The sequence below is a fragment of the Rhamphochromis longiceps genome, linkage group LG18, assembly GCF_057381845.1.
Source record: "Rhamphochromis longiceps isolate RC_006_pf linkage group LG18, R_longiceps_female_GT1.1, whole genome shotgun sequence".
NCBI classification, from domain to species: domain Eukaryota; kingdom Metazoa; phylum Chordata; class Actinopteri; order Cichliformes; family Cichlidae; genus Rhamphochromis; species Rhamphochromis longiceps.
Genome location: NC_140574.1, coordinates 22,890,857 through 22,910,808, shown reverse-complemented (window position 1 = coordinate 22,910,808; position 19,952 = coordinate 22,890,857). Strand labels below are relative to the sequence as shown.

The window sequence follows — 19,952 nt, the reverse complement described above, 5'->3', positions numbered from 1 at the left end:
TCAAAATATTGTCTCATTATTTTTGCAAATCGGTTTTCCTCGACACAGGACACATGGTATCGCTGGAGGAAGGAAACAAAACAACAACAAAACTTTCAGACGGGTCCAAAATTCACTGGAGAAAATGTGAATTCACACCCGGCTGATCCTGCCAGTAGCAACCTGTCTCAAAGATTTAACTGTCTAAGCCTCAGCACACACACACACACACACACACACACACACACACACACACACACACACACACACACACACACACACACACACACACACACAGTGAAAAATGCAAATGCATCATTAAATTACTGCGCAGAGCTCCTACTGAATGCACCACAGATCATGGTATATATTCAAAGAAAATAATAAATCACAGTAGTGAGCGTGCATGTGTATTTAATGTGTTTGTATTTAACAGGCATCAGCTGCACAGGTATGATCCAGCATACATGATCCAGCAGGTGCTTAAAGGCTTTTTATTCAGAGCAAAATGAAAAATGATTACATCCACGTCAATGACCTCTTTACTGGCCTTTGCGAAAGTGCATTCCTGAAACACCTTTCAAATGGATGTTTATGTGCTGGAGCAGCCTCTCACCCAGCCTCTGTAGTGAAAAGCAGATGCAGAGAAGCTTTTAAACTACCCTGTTGGGGGCTGCACTCGCATCCAAACTCGCACCCCTGCGCCACGTCTTTCTTGTTAGAATAAATCAGTGAAGGTCCTTGTGCCTGTGATCTTGATGGCGAGAGAAGGGGACGTCTGCTTTGGGGAGATCTGTCCAGGGCCTAATCTTCTCTGTCAGATTGCGCAGGGCTTCAAAACCCCTAGTAACGCAGAGGAGAGGAAGAGGAAGAGAAGGAGGTGGAGGAGGAGGGATGTCTCGGGCATCATCCATCGACTGCAGGGAGCGGGACGGCACTGAGAGACAGAGATGCGGTTGAGAAGAGTGAGTGTGTGTGCATGAGTGAGTGTGCATGGACGAAAAAGAAAAAAAGAAAGCAAGATTGGCCATGCATGATGGCTACGGACCTTTGGTCTCTGCATAGTCTGCCTGACTGAGCCGGCTGTAAGGGTCTGGTCGAAGATTTGAAGAAATCAGCAGAGAGAAGGAGAGGAGCAAGACCTGGATGTAAATACAGACAGATGGACAAAAAGAGGTCAAGCATAGAAAACACAGATCAGAAAGAAGAAACTGAGTAGGTTATTACGCACACAACTACATAACATTTTGCACAACCGGTGCTTCTCTGACTCATTTAAATATTCAAAGCATTCACAGCCGCAGTCCTGCCGGTACAAACACTCGCACGCCTTGATGTGCTTATGAACTTTTAATGTTTACTGTATTTCTTTGTTACAATTATGACTGCCTCAAAAATTACATAATGCTCTATCTCACCAGGATGCAGGTTGCTTTCTGTCTTGTTTTGCTGGGGCCATTAGGAAGGAGAGCCTGTAGCCGGCTTAGCTGCTTCAGCAGAGCACTGCAACACAAATCCAGACAGAAAGATGAAAGAGGCTGTGCAAAAGTTTCACATAAGGGGTCTCATCATTTCCAGCATCTGTGATCACTCTCGCAAAAAAGAGAGAGAGAGAGAGAGAGAAGGACAAATTGAAGGAAGAGTGTGTGTGTGTGTGGAGCCTTCACACATTTTGTTTTTACAAGCAGCAGTCTGCCAGCGTCAGGGAAAAAAGAATAAAAAAATCAGGACAGTGAAATTGCCGAGTGAAAAGAAAAGTTGGAAAAGCTGTGTGAAGATTTGGAATGGTATGCACTTTGTATGCTGGTAATTTTACTCTCAGGCTCTTCAGTCCTGAATCTTTAACAGGCAGAACGGTTTGGCCATTTTCAGCCGTGACTCGGTTTCATGAAAGCGGTGTCACAAAAGATGTCGTGGAGATTTATTTTGTGCAGCTAGCTCTGTACAAGCCCTGCGTCCAGGTTTGATTAATCCTGCTGCCTTATCTGTTCAACCGGTAGGGACTTTGATGGGAAACAAATGTGAGGGTTTGCAATTATGCCGTGTTTTCATATGGCTGCACCTCCTCAGCCTGGCCATTGTTAAATGTACGACACCCGGATGTTCTGACTATATATGGTCAATCTTAATTTTTTCTGTCATCCTATATTTCTGGATTTAGGCTCCATGAAACAGGCCTTGTGGTGTCATAGTCTTGAGATGAAGTGGTTTAGGCTATCAACAAAATACTAAATACTACCAGACATAATCCCACTAATGAAAACACAGTAGCTAAATAACTGAAACAGGGAAATAAATTGAAAAACCGAGACATCTGTGGTGCTATTTTTACAGGAGCAATTGCTGCAGAGCTAAAATAGCCATTCTCTAAAATCTAACAGTGACCATTCGATCATGCCAGAGCTCTGAAGCTGTGCCCTGACTGTGCCTGAGCCAGGATATAGCTTCCAAAGCTTCAGAGACTTGGACCTTTCCAGACCATATGCTGAAATGTAGTGCACTGGGCTGTAGTCATGGTAACTCTTTGCTTTTCATTGCAACTTTCAAAAGCAAGTCCTGGATGTTGTCACAGGTAAAGCTAATCAGGTGTGTTATGTTCTTTACTGTATTTTCTGGACTTTAAGCTCTCCATCATTATACAAAACACTGAGTCGTCCAGGCATCTAATGCCAATAATCATCAGGTTAAACTTTTGTTGCCTCACTTAAGGACTCACTTGTTGGTCTCCTCCAGCTGCTGGATCTTTCTCTGCAACTCGAGGTTGTGAGCACCACATGCAGACATCCTACAGAAAGAGGAGGAGGAGAATGAGGGCAGAATCGTATTAAAAAAATATCGTTTTATGATGTTGCCTCGCCTGCCCTCCATTTCTCTCTCTGCCAATATCAGCCTGCTGACTGTTATCGCAAACCCCATTCTGTCATCCAGGGACTCCACCCCCTTTCTTCTTCTGGTGTCTCTCTTGTTTGGTTCAGTCACTGTGAGTCCATTATGCCTTCGACTGATAATGACACCCTGTTGATACGCTCTGCTTGAATCTGGTTTAATTATCAACGAATGCTGACTCTGGGAGAGACAATCTCACTCTGCCGTGAAACTTTTGTTATCAGGAGGCAGCAGAGCTCAAGCTTGATTGAGATGTTGATAGCATGTAATTAGATATATAAACCTCCTGTGTTACATCAGTAAGACATTTTCATTAGTACGCAAAACACGCAGACAATTTTCACATTTCAAATATTTACTAAAGTGACAGTACATTTGTGTTTGGCCATTTTTAAAGCTCAAACTGTGTATTGGCTTTATCCCACCCGCTACACCCGTGGTCCAAAACACCTCCATTCACTCTCAATCGACTCTTTTATTCTGACACAGATCAGTAATGGCAGGTTTTAAAAGAGTCCAGCAGTGCAAGGGAGTCAGTCTTAAGAACCACATCAGAGTGAAACAAGTTCTAAAAATACCCCCAAGAGAAGCTGATGAATGATAAACCTAGGGGGATTTGACAAACAAAGGAATTTGGGGAATATTGCTGCATTGCGTTTCTTTGAGGCGAGTCAAATTACATGCTCGACCACGCAGCGCTATTTGTGGAGGTGTGATGTGGTTGAAGCGCCAGCATGTGGGAGGCAGGTGGGATTAATAAATTTGGTGACAAAGGCTTGCTGGCTGTGTGGTGAGGCTGATTCCGAGCAGCCTCGAGGTAGAGGAGGAGGAAGACTGACGCAAAAACCTGCTTGCTGTTCTGGGTTGTGGCATCATGTTTAGGAATAATCCACTCTCTCTCCTGACTACATCTGTGAATTTGCGTGTATGCACAATGAGAAAGTGGTCCAGATCGACCGTAAGTGTTTTGGTGCCCCACAGTGGAGCAGTTATCACAGTATGGTGGGTATTCTGAGTTTCTTTACAATGTTCAATGAATGTAGAAACTTTCAGGTCTTTGACCTTACTGAACACCGATTTTTTTTCTCATAAACAATATTAAGATCTCTAAGAAGTCTTAAAATGAGTATATACAACCTCAGATAAACTGCAAACCGTGACATATTACACTATGTCAATAAAAACTAAGTCAAAGTGCAAAGAGCATTAAAAATTAGCCGCTGCTAATGAAATGCACTTGATTAACAGGTCGTCAAGACGTTTTGCTAGTTTGCAGGTCTGGAGCATTATCACAAATCCAAGCAGGAAAGACATCAGCAACGATCTTAGAAAAGCAATTGGGGTTATCAGGCCACTCAGAAAATGTTTTCATTCTACAGTGAAAAAGATTATTCACAAGTGGAAAGCAACAGATGCCAATCTCCCCAGGAATGGACATCCCAGAAAATTCACCTCAGTCAGACCATCCAATCCTTACAAAAACTTTTTAAAAAATCTAAGCGCTACATTTCAGACTCTACAGCCTTCAGTGAGCATGTTAAATGTTAAAACTCATGACAGTACAATTAGAAAAAGGCTGAACAAGTGTGGCTTGTTTAGAAGGGTTTCATCTAAAAAAAAACAAAACCCTACAAAACTTCTGGAACAATGTCCTTTAGAAGGATTAGACAAAAATTGAGGTGTTTTGGTCATAATGGACGGTGCCAAGTTTGGAGAACGCCAAACACAGCGTATCAGCACAAACAACCCCCACCAACTGTCAAGCACGGTGGTGGGGGTGATGATTTGGGCTTGTTTTACAGCCACGGGTCCTGGGCACCTTGTAGTCATTGAGGTAACCATGAACTTCTCTGTATCCCAAAGTATTCTTGAGTCAAATGTGAAGCCATCTATCTGACAGCTAAAGCTTGGGCAAAACTGGGTCCAACAACAGGACTATGATCCCAAAAAGAAGGGAGGAAAAGAATCAAGGTGCTGCAATGGTCCAGTCAAAGTCCAGACCTTGACCTGTTGAAATGTTGTGGTGAGACCTTAAAAGATCTGTGGATGAATTTAAGAAGCAACACTGTAAAGAAGAGTGGGGTAAAGTTCCTTCACAATGATGGCAGAGACTAATGAAGTCATACAGGAAACAGTTACTTGATGGTATTGCTGCTAAAGGTATTTCTACAAGCTACTGAATCACTGGGTGTGCTTAGTTTCTCACAGGACTGTTTCTGGATCTTGGTTTAGTTTTTTGTCACAACACAGTTTAATGTGAGAATGTTGTTGTCCTTCTCAGATTAAATTTACCTAAATTTAAGACCACGTAAAGACTAGATCATATTTTTTTATTATACCCTGATATATAACCTTAGAACTGAGAGAAGGCTCACTTTCTTTTTTTTCCACAGCAGGAGTATGAATATATATTATTCTCTGCATTATTAAAACATCATCTTTTCGTGTGTTTGTTCTTACTGAAGTGCCGTTGGCATTATAGATAGTAATGCTTATGTACAAGTTTGTTTTTTGTTTTTATCTAAATATTCCTCCAATGAAAAAGAAATTCTCTTTTGCAGCAATCTCTTGAAAATGGTATTTCTTTGTGTATCCAGATCTTTATTAGTGAATAAATTAAAAAAAATAACAAGGTTTATGTCTTTCATTTTGGGCTGCTTCACTGGAACTGAATTTTAATGGGTTGTATTTCTTTTATCAATTTTGGCACTATATAATTTTTCTCTTGAATAAGTTTCTGTAATTAATTGGTTTTGCTGGAGGCAATGACAACTACTGCTACACAGCTCTCCTTCTTCTTCTTTTTAATTCAAAACACCTCACTAGTGTTGTTTGAGGTTGTTATACAATTGTTTTTTTTGAGCTTCCTGTGAGGATTTTTTTTTTCAGGGAACTATTTGACAAATACCAGGAAACATGAAGTGTGCTTTACTTAATGAACAACAAAACACTCACTGAATCACTGAAAAACATAAAAAAAATCCAAAGCAGATGATTAAAAGAATGTTTCCTAAGTCGGTGCAGAGATAATGTCATACCTTTCTTCCAGGCTATCGACATATTCCCTTTTCTTCTTCCGACTTTCCTGAGCTGAGCGCTTGTTGCGGATTTTCCGCCGGATCTTTTTCAAAACTCTCTCTTCAAACTTGTCAGGGAGATGAAACACATGGGAGACCAGGACAAGAGAGAATAAAGAAAAAGGTATGTGAGATGAAACTAGGTTGAGAGAGAGAGAGTGTGTGTGTGTGTGTGTGTGTGTGTGTGTGTGTGTGTGTGTGTGTGTGTGTGTGTGTGTGTGTGTGTGTGTCTGGGTGGGTGGTGGGGAAGGGTGGGTGGGGTAGGGGGGGCATCATATCTGGCTGACTTTGTGTAACTGGGGATACAGATTTATACATAAATTGGGGATACAGATTTAGATCACGAGTGTGTGTTTGTGGATGTGTTTGGAGCATGCTTGTGCAGAGACATTTGCCCTACATACAGTGGGGCAAAAAAGTATTTAGTCAGCCACCGATTGTGCAAGTTCCCCCACCTAAAATGACGACAGAGGTCAGTAATTTGCACCAGAGGTACACTTCAACTGTGAGAGACAGAATGTGAAAAAAAAATCCATGAATCCACATGGTAGGATTTGTAAAGGATTTATTCGTAAATCAGGGTGGAAAATAAGTATTTGGTCAATAAAAAAAATACAACTCAATACTTTGTAACATAACCTTTGTTGGCAATAACAGAGGTCAAACGTTTACTATAGGTCTTTACCAGGTTTGCACACACAGTAGCTGGTATTTTGGCCCATTCCTCCATGCAGATCTTCTCGAGAGCAGTGATGTTTTGGGGCTGTCGCCGAGCAACACGGACTTTCAACTCCCGCCACAGATTTTCTATGGGGTTGAGGTCTGGAGACTGGCTAGGCCACTCCAGGACTTTCAAATGCTTCTTACGGAGCCACTCCTTTGTTGCCCGGGCGGTGTGTTTTGGATCATTGTCATGTTGGAAGACCCAGCCTCGTTTCATCTTCAAAGTTCTCACTGATGGAAGGAGGTTTTGGCTCAAAATCTCACGATACATGGCCCCATTCATTCTGTCCTTAACACGGATCAGTCGTCCTGTCCCCTTGGCAGAAAAACAGCCCCATAGCATGATGTTTCCACCCCCATGCTTCACAGTAGGTATGGTGTTCTTGGGATGCAACTCAGTATTCTTTTTCCTCCAAACACGACGAGTTGAGTTTATACCAAAAAGTTCTACTTTGGTTTCATCTGACCACATGACATTCTCCCAATCCTCTGCTGTATCATCCATGTGCTCTCTGGCAAACTTCAGACGGGCCTGGACATGCACTGGCTTCAGCAGCGGAACACGTCTGGCACTGCGGGATTTGATTCCCTGCCGTTGTAGTGTGTTACTGATGGTGACCTTTGTTACTTTGGTCCCAGCTCTCTGCAGGTCATTCACCAGGTCCCCCCGTGTGGTACTGGGATCTTTGCTCACCGTTCTCATGATCATTTTGACCCCACGGGATGAGATCTTGCGTGGAGCCCCAGATCGAGGGAGATTATCAGTGGTCTTGTATGTCTTCCATTTTCTGATGATTGCTCCCACAGTTGATTTTTTCACACCAAGCTGCTTGCCTATTGTAGATTCACTCTTCCCAGTCTGGTGCAGGTCTACAATACTTTTCCTGGTGTCCTTCGAAAGCTCTTTGGTCTTGGCCATGGCGGAGTTTGGAGTCTGACTGTTTGAGGCTGTGGACAGGTGTCTTTTATACAGATGATGAGTTCAAACAGGTGCCATTCATACAGGTAACGAGTGGGGGACAGAAAAGCTTCTTACAGAAGACGTTACAGGTCTGTGAGAGCCAGAGATTTTCCTTGTTTGAGGTGACCAAATACTTATTTTCCACCCTACTTTACGAATAAATTCTTTACAAATCCTACCATGTGAATTCATGGATTTTTTTTTCACATTCTGTCCCTCACAGTTGAAGTGTACCTCTGGTGCAAATTACTGACCTCTGTCATCATTTTAAGTGGGGGAACTTGCACAATCGGTGGCTGACTAAATACTTTTTTGCCCCACTGTACATGTGTATATTGCTCATGTACCTTGGATAGAGGCAGTCTGCTGGGCAAGTTTACCCCTTCTTTAGCCAGAAGCTTCTTCTCATCCTCATTAAGTACAAGCTCCCGCAAGGAATGCTGGGGGATTCGCTGCGCCTGTGAACCAGATGGACAGAATTCATTTCACTTAAAGTTACTCTATTTGCAGCTTTCCCCAAGAAGGCACAGGCAGATAGTAAAATTCTCTTTCAGTCAGAGTTGGACAGGACACCACACATATTTTAAGTTTCAACACAATTATGAAACCCTTCTTACTTTGTCTCCCAGGTTGGATAACAGCAGGTCCTTCACGGTGAGAGAATGGCTGGGTGGTTGCAAAGGATTTTGGTTTGTGGTGAGGTAGTATGAAATTCCGATATCCTCCTCTAAGCTGCCAGACTCACAGCCTGCATATTAAAGCAGAAAAAACAGTACACCACATGTCATGGTTTACAAAATTGCTTGTATTTGCAGTTCAAACAAAACCCACCACAAAACGTCAGTCATTGCAGCATCTTTCTGTGCTTTAAAAACACTTTGCAAACACACAATGCTGCACAGGTTTTTAGGCATTTTAGACACTTGGATTCCTGTCCATCCTGTGGCACCACCAGGGAGGAGACTGATCATGCCTGCACCAATTATGCACCAGATGGCACAGTCCCCATCAAGCTCTTGTCTCATGGAGTCAGTCTGGGAGAGACTAAAGATGTCGAGATAGCCAAAATCTACAAAAGCCACCTGAAGCAAGCAACCAGCCAAGTACCTTGAAAACTTGGTCACACAAAATATTGGCTTGATTTGGAGTATGTATCGTTACTTTAATATTAGTGACATCAGGACATTGTCTTGTAATTATATAAAAAAATTGTGAGAAAGTTTTAAGGTAGCCAGTTAACCTATAGGCTGAAGAACGTGTGATTTTTATATTGTCAGCTTTTCACAATTAATCAAACCTGATATGCCACTTTTAAAACAAATACACAGTGTCCCAACTCCATTTACTGAAAGACTCACTCTCTTACAGTTTTTCTCAAATGCTAAAACACATTTCACAAACGTTACCACCAGGTCCCCCAATGTCCAAACACAACACCCTTCTCTAAAGCTACATAAACACAACCACACCTTCCCACTGCAAAACTCAAACTCCCACACCAAGAGAGCAGCTCGAAGCTGTCAAAACTGTAAACACTATACACAGCATTACACACTACAGCAAAACAATTGAAAACACAATGCTCAATTTGTGAGAAGGTTCTTTGTTTCATAACTGCCAATGCATATTTTAGAAGCTATACAGTAACGGATCGTCGTAGATCTCTGCAGAGGATTAGGCATTTAGATTTGTGAGTTTCATATGAGTAGTATAAATCTATAGAAAATCCTGCATGTACGTACACTACTGTAACACAACTCAATGCAAAAACAGAATCTATTGCACACAACAGTAATCTTGAAAACATGAACAGGGTGTGAAGTTTTTTTATTTACGTTATTCACACCACACACACCACAATCACTGTGCGGCATCATGTCGCTGAGCTGTTGCTCGCATCTCGTCCGTAATGATGGTGCGAGGTTGTCTTGCTCTCCCTCCTGGACCTTCTCCTCTCCCATGTTGGCCTTCTCCTCTTCCTCGTTGGTCGCTCCTCTTCCTCCTCTCATTTGAACTCCTCTTCCTCATTGGCCTGCTCCTCTTCTTCCAGGGCCAGCTCTTCTCCCTCCTCTGCATCAAATTCCTCTTCCCCTGACTCTGCCTTCATCCATTGTGTTTGTTTGGAACCTTCAGCATACTGTGCACTCTGAACTTGCTTTTACATGTGGGTACAGCATTAGCAACATGTGTCTTCAATTTTGAGTCATTGTGTGTAGTGAATGACGCCAGGTGTGTTCCCTGTGTTCAAAGATTGGTGACTGTGGCAAGCATTTTGCATCACATGGGCTTTCATTTGAGGATATGAGCAGAGTTGTTTTGCAACATGTGTTTTAGCAAGGAAAAATGTGTTTAGATTTATGAGTACAGAGGGTTGTGTTTTGTGAATTGTGTCTTCATGTGACATGTGTTTATGGTACTGGAATATGGTGGCTACATTTAGTAAATGTGTTTAGACTACTGGTCATTTGGGTTACAGGATTGGCTTTTGTGTTTTAACATTTGAGAAAAACTGTAATTTCCAGCTAGTTATACATAAATTGCTCTTAGTGCTCATTTGGAAAGCACAACTACAGCGCATTGTGTTTCGTTTCCTAAATACAACTTGAAATTGTTCGCTCTTGTTAACACACAGATGCCAGTTCATAGTGCACAAAAGTGTACAAGCATTTGTAAGAAGAGGAAAACAGCAGGGAAGAGGAAAACAGCAATTTCAGATGATTGCGATAGGCCATGTTCTTGTTCACAGAAAGTCAATTTGAAAAACAAAAATAGAAAATAGCATCAGAACTTTCCATTTTTTCCGAAAGTAAATGTTTACATGTATTAAAGTATTACAGATATATGTGCTTTACATAGTAAATTCAGTAGATTCTATGATGTTTTTATATTCTTAAAGTTACTAATAGAGTACTGAATGGACAGGCTCTAGATAATTTATGTCTGCTTCTTATTACAGTTTTTTCTGATTGCTTAAGCACATTTTTTGTAACTATTGGCTAATTTTGCAAAACTCTTCACACAAATAAGAAAACCTGTCACCCAATAATCAAAACATTGTAGTTCTCTTGCAAAAGCGAACACAGCTAGACTAACTCTTCACACCTTCGTAAAAGTGGTGTTTCCGTATCAAACAGTACACACAAGCCATCATCTACTAAGCACACAATGCGCCAACTGCACACTGATGGTATGAATACAAAACACATCTGGCTTTTGCTTTCTCTGTGCACAAGGTAGGCTATGTCAGTTTGAGCTCATACTTCTGTCATAGATCCATAAGCATAGAGGGATCCAAACTTCAAGTACTGGTGTTTATTCAAACACATCAAAACAAACACAAGTGTTCATTTCCAAGTATAGGATTATTTGCAATCGCCATAATGACTATATGGGTTACTTGGTCTGCAGTGAACATGCTTCCTCTGCCCCCAGCATCTGGTCATCTAGCAATTCTGTAAAGTAACAATTTCAGTATTTTTACATCAATGGTATTGGTGTGTTTCTCATTGGCATATGGCAGTGCTACAAATCTTTGTGCGAAGTGACTGTACTAACCGATTCTCATTTCAAGATGTCCCTATGGTACTTGCTACAGTGTAGCGGCTCGAGTTAGGCTGGACCCGTTGGCCAGCTACCCTCAGGGTCATTCCACGGTTGATTACATGGTCCACTATTGTAGCTCTGATGTCATCAGCAATTCTATTTCTTACTCTTCCTACCCTTCCTCTCCCCCCTCCTCATTTTCCTCTCCCCCCTCCTCATTTTCCTCTTGCTCCTCCTTGTCCTTGTCGTCCTCTTCATCCTACTTCTTCACCTCCACGTCCTCTTCCTCGGCCTCCTCTTCTTCTCACTCTTTCTGCTCCCTCCATTGTACTCCGCACACACAGCTTACCTGTATTATAGTGCTTAGGCTGATTGCAAAGTGAACGAATTATCTAAAAAAGTTTTCACATGTGAAAGTGTGCCAGACAGTTGGCAAATTAGTGTTAATGATAGCCATACATGTGTATACTTTTGCTAGGAGTGTGTTGGAAATTTGGTAATTGAGTGTTGTGCAGTGAATTGTGCCTACAGTTTTGCAAAGTGTGTGTTACAAAATTGCAAACTGAGTGCAAAGCAGTTTTTGTGCTTTTAGTTTTGCAAACTCAGTGAGTGGTTTTGCTATAAGTCTGAATAGTTTTAGAGATTGTGCTACAGGAATCACAGTTAGGGTTTAAGCATTCAGAAAAAACTGTAAACACACTCCTAATCGTAGTCTTCAGTTGTAGGCTCTGAATATAATGGTTGTTCCTTGTACAAGACTCAGGACTGACAGAGCATTTCAGTCTGTGGCACCTAGAATATGGAATATTCTCCCACTCCAGCTTTGTTTAGCTCTCTGTGGGCTCCTTTAAAAAGGATTGTTTTGCTTGTTTCTGTTTTACAGTTTTTTCTGAATGCTTAAACCCTAACTGTGATTCTTGTAGCACAATCTCTAAAACTATTCAGACTTATAGCAAAACCACTCACTGAGTTTGCAAAACTAAAAGCACAAAAACTGCCTTGCACTCAGTTTGCAATTTTGTAACACACACTTTGCAAAACTGTAGGCACAATTCACTGCACAACACTCAATTACCAAATTTCCAACACACTCCTAGCAAAAGTATACACATGTATGGCTATCATTAACACTAATTTGCCAACTGTCTGGCACACTTTCACATGTGAAAACTTTTTTAGATAATTAGTTCACTTTGCAATCTGCCTAAGCACTATAATACAGGTAAGCTGTGTGTGCGGAGTACAATGGAGGGAGCAGAAAGAGTGAGAAGTAGAGGAGGCCGAGGAAGAGGACGTGGAGGTGAAGAAGTAGGATGAAGAGGACGACAAGGACAAGGAGGAGCAAGAGGAAGACGAGGAGGGGGGAGAGGAAGATGAGGAGGGGGGAGAGGAAGGGTAGGAAGAGTAAGAAATAGAATTGCTGATGACATCAGAGCTACAATAGTGGACCATGTAATCAACCGTGGAATGACCCTGAGGGTAGCTGGCCAACGGGTCCAGCCTAACTTGAGCCGCTACACTGTAGCAAGTACCATAGGGACATCTTGAAATGAGAATCGGTTAGTACAGTCACTTCGCACAAAGATTTGTAGCACTGCCATATGCCAATGAGAAACACACCAATACCATTGATGTAAAAATACTGAAATTGTTACTTTACAGAATTGCTAGATGACCAGATGCTGGGGCAGAGGAAGCATGTTCACTGCAGACCAAGTAACCCATATAGTCATTATGGCGATTGCAAATAATCCTATACTTGGAAATGAACACTTGTGTTTGTTTTGATGTGTTTGAATAAACACCAGTACTTGAAGTTTGGATCCCTCTATGCTTATGGATCTATGACAGAAGTATGAGCTCAAACTGACATAGCCTACCTTGTGCACAGAGAAAGCAAAAGCCAGATGTGTTTTGTATTCATACCATCAGTGTGCAGTTGGCGCATTGTGTGCTTAGTAGATGATGGCTTGTGTGTACTGTTTGATACGGAAACACCATTTTTACGAAGGTGTGAAGAGTTAATCTAGCTGTGTTTGCTTTTGCAAGAGAACTACAATGTTTTGATGATTGGGTGACAGGTTTTCTTATTTGTGTGAAGAGTTTTGCAAAATTAGCCAATAGTTACAAAAAATGTGCTTAAGCAATCAGAAAAAACTGTAATTTAAAGTTACAGTAAATAAACATTTTCACCTCTAGATGTCAGTAAATTTCAGTCAACTGAGTTTTGTTTTCTTCCCATCTCGATTCAAATGCATAATCCGAGCTACAGTTGCTGCAATATGAGAAAAATGTTTTAGCCAGCTAAGAGAGATCAAAGACATTAAATTTAGACTGTACTCCATAATCGCCACAGCCAGCCAGTGTGTATCTACTATTGTCTGCTCAATTTCTTTATTCGTGTGAAGGCTGTCAGCCCACTGTTTACCTCAGCTGCCAATGACGGGTGAGAGGCGTCCACATCTATTTACTTTGAAGTGGGCTGTGGACGTTTGTGAGAGTTCGATATAGGTTGATGAGTTAGCGAAGGTCAGTTCTGATGGATGATATGAGATGAGGTGAGTTGCTGAGGATATGCTTAAGCCTTAGCCTGTTGTTTTTGCTGCTGTTAGCTGGTGTTTGCCAGCATGAGTGAAACTTTCTTTAAAGTTGATGTAACATTGTTGGACTTGGATGCTTAGTGAATAAACTCACATACAATGTGAGAATGTAATCAAGCTGTTTATCAGAGTGAAGGTTTGAATTTTAAGAAATTAGCTGCCATAATGTTAATTTACAAACAGTTTTTGTTGTTTTCTGTCAGCCGTCCCAGACTGGAGGGTCACATGTCTAATCTACTGACTGTAATTGCGACAATATCAGGAATAAATAAATTTGTGCATATGTTTTCATGTGACTTCAGTTCAGGAGGTAAGGCTTGAGATAAGAAGGAAAGGATGACATTTTATCCAGATGTTTTCGCTAATTGTTGAGGGGGGCACCTTCTCCAATGATAAAATATAGGTATGATCTTTAATATCTTCAGACTGAAGGTGCAGGCACAAAGTTAAATGTCCCTCCATGGCACTCGAAAGCCTACGCCTCTTTGATACATAGATAGATCATACATAGATCATAGGATTATAAATTGCAGACCTGCTCCTGTGTATTATTAGGTAGATACTATGAGTACAGCATCAGCACAGTACAGTTTTTCCTATTAAATAACCTCAGAAAATCACTGACTGTGCCTGTTTTCCATTAAGATTCTTATTAACAGTAATTATTTTTGTAATGATCTGTTTTCTTGTACTCTATTTCGTTCAGTTTTTTGCATTTTGATTTTCTGTTCTATTTTATTCTGATTATTCAAACTATTTTTAAAGTCCACACCCTGATGTTGTGTTTTCCATTTTTTTGATGTGTTGCTCAATGAAGGCTCGTTAGTGCTCTTATTGTTGCGGGATTTGAGTGTGACCTGAAAGCACAGTCGAAACTATTTCGATACGATTGTTTACAAGAGTCAGAGGTTTTATGAATAGTAGTTTGACTTTGAGTATTGTGTCTAGGTTTTGTGTTAACAGCTTGGAAAAAAGAAATAATGTGTGTGAAAGGTTTCAAGAAATGTGTCAAAGCAAATGTGGAAAACTGTAAACACTGGGAAACACTAATGTTAAATTGTGTGGGTTGCATTAATATTGATATGTCAACACTCCACAGCCATTTCGAATCATCAGGAACCCTCTGGTCTTATCTGCTGATCTTTTCTGGCAGGAGCATTTAAACCAGTAACGCTTCCCTTGTGGATATAAATTCACACATTTGAATTACACCCACACTGGTTCTGTGGCGAGTTAAAGGCTGCAGTTTATGGCGGTTTGTGTAGTTGTCGCTACCTTTCAAATGCACAATGGATTTAACCTTCACGGTAATAGCTGTTACAAAGCTTCGAGCAGCTGCTGAAAGGGACTTTGTAATATAGTCTTACAAGCACAAGACCAGTGTTACAACAATTGTTCCCTGTAATGAATTAAAAGAACACTGACCTTTAACCTAACAGACAATATATACTATATAAATCCAAGTAAATGATGAATTTATTCACTCATTCACTGATGAAGTCCAGTACAGACAAATAAAACAGCTGTCCACTGTAATTGTGATGCTGATGAGTAATTAAGCAGGTATGTAAAGAGTTAAAGAAATTACAGCCCGAAAAGATTACTTTCCTTTCCTCATAATTATGACCTTGTGGATGTATTTGCTTGTGTTTTAAAACCTTTTGTTGTAATTAGAAGGTGATGTATGTGGTTTTTTTTTAAATGAAATGTATTTTCAGATATTTCTGGCACTAGTGGTGGGTCAAAAAACTGCACAGTGAAATGAACCAATATTCAAAATAGCTGCCCTCACAAAACAGTTTATGCATGGCAACAATCACAACCGTTTATCTTTAAAGATGTTCAAAAATGGGAAAAAACAAACAAAGTGGCTCTTTGAAAGGTCCGCCATCAGAGGCTCAGTCAAAAGCCCCCATTATCCCACTACAGAAAGCACAAAATGAGAGATCTCACAATGTCAAAAGCTTCCCCTTTTTCATCTGGTAGTCCTGTGCCCTGGTTACTTTGTTCTTTACGCGTCTCAACCTCACATTTGCGCTCACTGTTAAAACAAACTACTGCTTTACAGGTTCCAATTCAGTACATGTTTCTGGCCTGTATAAAAAAGCAAGCCGGTTAACCCTTTGCTATTTAAATGTTGTCTTACCGAGATCGATAACAACATCTGGCTTTTTTTCATTTGCCACTGTCTGATTCACGAGACACGAAGACTGCGTGAAAGCCTGAATATCACAGGGAGTGGAGGCTGTGCAGGAGGCTGTGTGAGGGCTGTTTGTGGGATCTGTCAGGGGGTCCTCGGTGATGCCACTGTCACTGGTGCAGGGAGACCACAGGGGTGATGCTGGCACAGAGGAGGAGTCGCTCCCATGCAGCAGGAACTCCAAGAAATCATCAGGATCACTTTGCTTAGTGCTCAGTGTCTGAAGAGAGTATGCATACATAATTACATTATGGCTTGATTGGCAGAATGAATCTAGATCATAGATAATAGTAATCACACATACAAGCAGACACAGAAGCGTAAACACACCAGGCTTTCAATTCGCTCTCTCTCTCTGTTTCCTTTGGTTCCTGCTATTTGCAACACTTGCCGCTATACAATCAGGCACACCCCAGAATACAGTTTAAACTCAGCACTCAGGTTCTCATGATGAGATGAATTTGTGGCCGTGATTATGTTTTCCCCTGAGTGATTCGGTTTAGGAGCAAACTCACACCTTCTGCCACCCTCTGTAATGACTTTCTAAAGTTCTTTGTAAACAAGATTTCCTCCCTGCAGTCTGTCATTCCATCTTCACCTTCCAATCCCTGTGTTTTGTCTTTGTGCCATTCTGCCTTTAATCAGTTCGAACCAATCTCTCTCTCTCTCAGCTGCATGAAATAGTCTGCAAGGTTAAGACTACCAACTGTTCCACCGATGCTATCCCCTCTCGGCTTCTGAAGCAGGTTCTGGACTCAGTCGGACCTTTCCTTCTGGTCCTGATCAATGCCTGCCTCAGTTCTGGTTGTTTTCCAACACCCTTCAAGCACGCTGTTGTTCAACCTCTCCTTAAAAAGCCTAATCTAGATCCATCCCTACTCTCTAACTATAGGCCCATTTCCAACCTCCCTTTTCTGTCTAAAGTACTGGAACGAGCCGCCCTCACGCAGCTCCAGCTATTTCTTGACAATAACAATCTCTATGAGAAGTTCCAGTCTGGTTTTAGAGCTCGGCATAGCACAGAAACCGCCCTTCTGAGAGTTTTTAATGATTTGCTTTTAACTGTTGACTCTGGTTGTGCTGCTGTCTTAGTAACCCTAGCTTTTATTACTTCACGGCTAGACTACTGCAATTCCCTCTATGCTGGCCTAGATCGTTCCTGTCTACATCGCCTTCAACTGGTGCAGAACGCTGCCGCTCGCCTGTTGACCGGTTCAAAAAAAAGAGAACACATCACTCCGGTTCTCTGCTCTCTCCACTGGCTCCCAGTTGCCTTTAGGATTGATTTTAAAATCTTATTGCTGGCTTTTAAGGTTTTAAATGGCACTGCACCTTCTTACCTGTCAGAACTCCTTAGTACTTATCGCCCCAGGAGATCTTTGAGGTCAGCCGACCTGATGCTTTTAGATGTTCCCAGGTATAAATTAAAGACAAAGGGAGAGAGGGCGTTTGCTGTGGCTGCACCCAGACTGTGGAACAGTTTACCTCCTCACGTCAGACTCTCCAAAAGCCTAGAAACTTTTAAAACCGCTCTTAAAACTCACCTCTTTTCATTGGCTTTTAGAAAGGTTTAATTTATTTGTTTTATATATTTTTATTTTATTTTTATCAGCGAGGTGTTATTACGAAATTGTGTTCTATTGTATTTTTATCTGTATTTACTGTACAGCACTTTGGTCAGCCTTGGTTGTTTTTAAATGTGCTCTATAAATAAACTTGACTTGACTTGACAAACTGTGCATAATGAGCAGCACACTTACATCATTAGTTGAGCTGGTCCACGTTTGGTTGCTGTGGCAACTGGTGGATTCAACTGTGTTTTTGAGCAGAAGGTCAATGATGTCCATCCCATCGTACACCTGAAACAAACAGTGATGGTTCTGAAATTGAAGTGTTTCTCAGTTTTTCAAAAGATAAAACGTTTTTCACAGTATTACCCAATTTCACCTGGGTGTCAAAAACTCGCTCAATCTCACACTTCACTTGTCTCTGACAAACTTGCATTCACGTTCGCCTTTTTTAAAGCGACGCTTTCTTGACACGCACTCATGCTGAATCACTCTCTTACACAAAAAGCATCAACTGCACCCAGTGATCTTACCTTGTCTGTAGTCAGTGTCATAATTCTGACATTAAAGCAGCTGGTGGAATTTCAGCGAAAGTCTCCTTCAGGCATACAAATGCAGCACACAGCCAGATTGGTACGTTCCTTGTGCCTTTAGCGTGAAGGAGAAGCGTCTGAGTCAGCCTTCAGGGACAAAGTTGAAATGCCATATCACACAACAGCATTCCCCAACCCAGCTGATCACTGTCCAATCCACTGTTAGTCAGCCAGCAGAGACAAGAAGGGAGATTACTTAATTGTTAATAAGTGTGACCTTTGAGGTCATAAATCAGCAGTTGGTGTATGCTGTCAAATTCTTTTTTTATTTTTTTTTTAAATTGGACAAGCTAAATTTAAAGCCCAATTTATTGCTTTCAAACACAGAAAGTGGAAAGACTGACTTTTAATTTGCACCAGTTTGGACTAAGCCCAACAAAAGTTCAATACTCCTCTCTCTGCTCATCACTAAGGAATCCACAAGGCAGTGGAAACACACACGAAAGGGTTTAATCTGAATTCAAGGGTTAGAAACTGTCTATTTGATTATTTGAAAATTAGAGAGAGTTAGTAAAAGAAAGTCAGGATGTGCTTCTAAGCCACTGAGGGATTAACAAAAAGGGCAGCTGTACTTCAAACTCTATTCACTGACACTGAAAGCCAGCGCAGAGATCTGATTTGAAGCAGAGCTGAAGCTGTCTGGGAGGTTTCTGGATGGAAATCGAAGGAAAAGAAAAAATGCTCCCCTTCTATGGGACTTCTTCCTGTTTCTTCTTATGGCTTTAAGGTTGAATAAGGACTTGAACTAATTTAATTAAAAGGTAAAAGTCAATAAAAGTCAGGATTACACTGAGATTTTGTGCTTGGTCTTTGGTCATCAAAGCCAGAAACTGAGATGAGAACTATCTTTCAGTTAGCTGTCGTTTAGCTGGAGACAGTTCTGGCACATCTAAAATGATTTTAAGACAGTCCAAGAGTTACTAATGATAGTCTTGGTAATATTTCACATAATGAAGCCCAGTGAAGGGCTCAATGTGCAAATAGAAGAGAACAATGAGTGAGCAGCAGGGAACCCCCAAATTCTTGTTGGTCCACTTAGATCCAAAATTACAGAAACAAGTTTCCAGAAGATACAGTATCATGAAAAATAAACGTTTCACATGATCCAATGATTCAGTAGCTTGTAGATCTACTTGTAGAAGCAATAACTTTTTTTTATGACTTTATCAGTCTCTCACATCACTGTGGCGGACTTTATGGGCACCTGTTTATGCACAACTATCTTAAGTGTAGTGTTTCAGTCAGGTTAGGGTCTGGACTTTGACTGGGCCATAGTAATACTTCTTTGTTTTCATTGTAGATTGTTGTAAATTTGCTGCTGTGCTTGCCAAGATTTATCTGAGACAGATGGCTTCACATTTGAGTCTAGAATATTTTGGTACACAGAGGAGTTTGCAGTTGATTCATTGACCGCAAGGTGCCCAGATGCCGTGGCTTTAAAACAAGCCCAAATCATCACCCCTCCACCACCGTGCTTGGTTTTCTCCATTATGACCGGCCCCCCACCCCAAACCGAACTTTAAGTGGGACGGTTAAAAAACCAAAAACCAAACTGAGATTAAATATAATTGCTATCTACAAAGGTTATTTTAATCTATAACAGCAGATGTGTCCAAGCTACTCTTTTTTAAAAAGTGGCTCAACAATTACAGTTTTTCAGTGGTTTGAGAAAAATAACATTTCAGCAAACAGCTGCAAAGACCTTTCAGTGAAGCTTGTTGTCAAAGCATCAAGAAAGAGAATGCGATTGTTCTGGACAGTTTCTTTCAGTCGCTGGCAGCAAACAAACTGATAATTACCTTAATGTTTTGGGGGTTTTTGT

The 19,952-nt window shown here is 41.1% G+C and overlaps 1 protein-coding gene across 1 annotated transcript; it reads right to left on the bottom strand.

The window, feature by feature from the left end:
* Positions 1-589: 589 nt before the first annotated feature.
* On the bottom strand, positions 590-17,973 carry LOC146648272 (cyclic AMP-responsive element-binding protein 3-like protein 3-B). The gene is made up of 10 exons (XM_085390064.1): positions 17,917-17,973; positions 17,730-17,828; positions 15,916-16,189; positions 8,244-8,374; positions 7,974-8,084; positions 5,904-6,010; positions 2,696-2,764; positions 1,398-1,482; positions 1,028-1,121; positions 590-916 (listed from the first exon to the last, which is right to left on the bottom strand). Exons 1-10 carry the CDS (start codon positions 17,971-17,973, stop codon positions 708-710), a joined length of 1,236 nt encoding a protein of 411 aa, XP_085246190.1. The 3' UTR covers positions 590-707.
* Between the last annotated feature and the right edge of the window lie 1,979 nt (positions 17,974-19,952).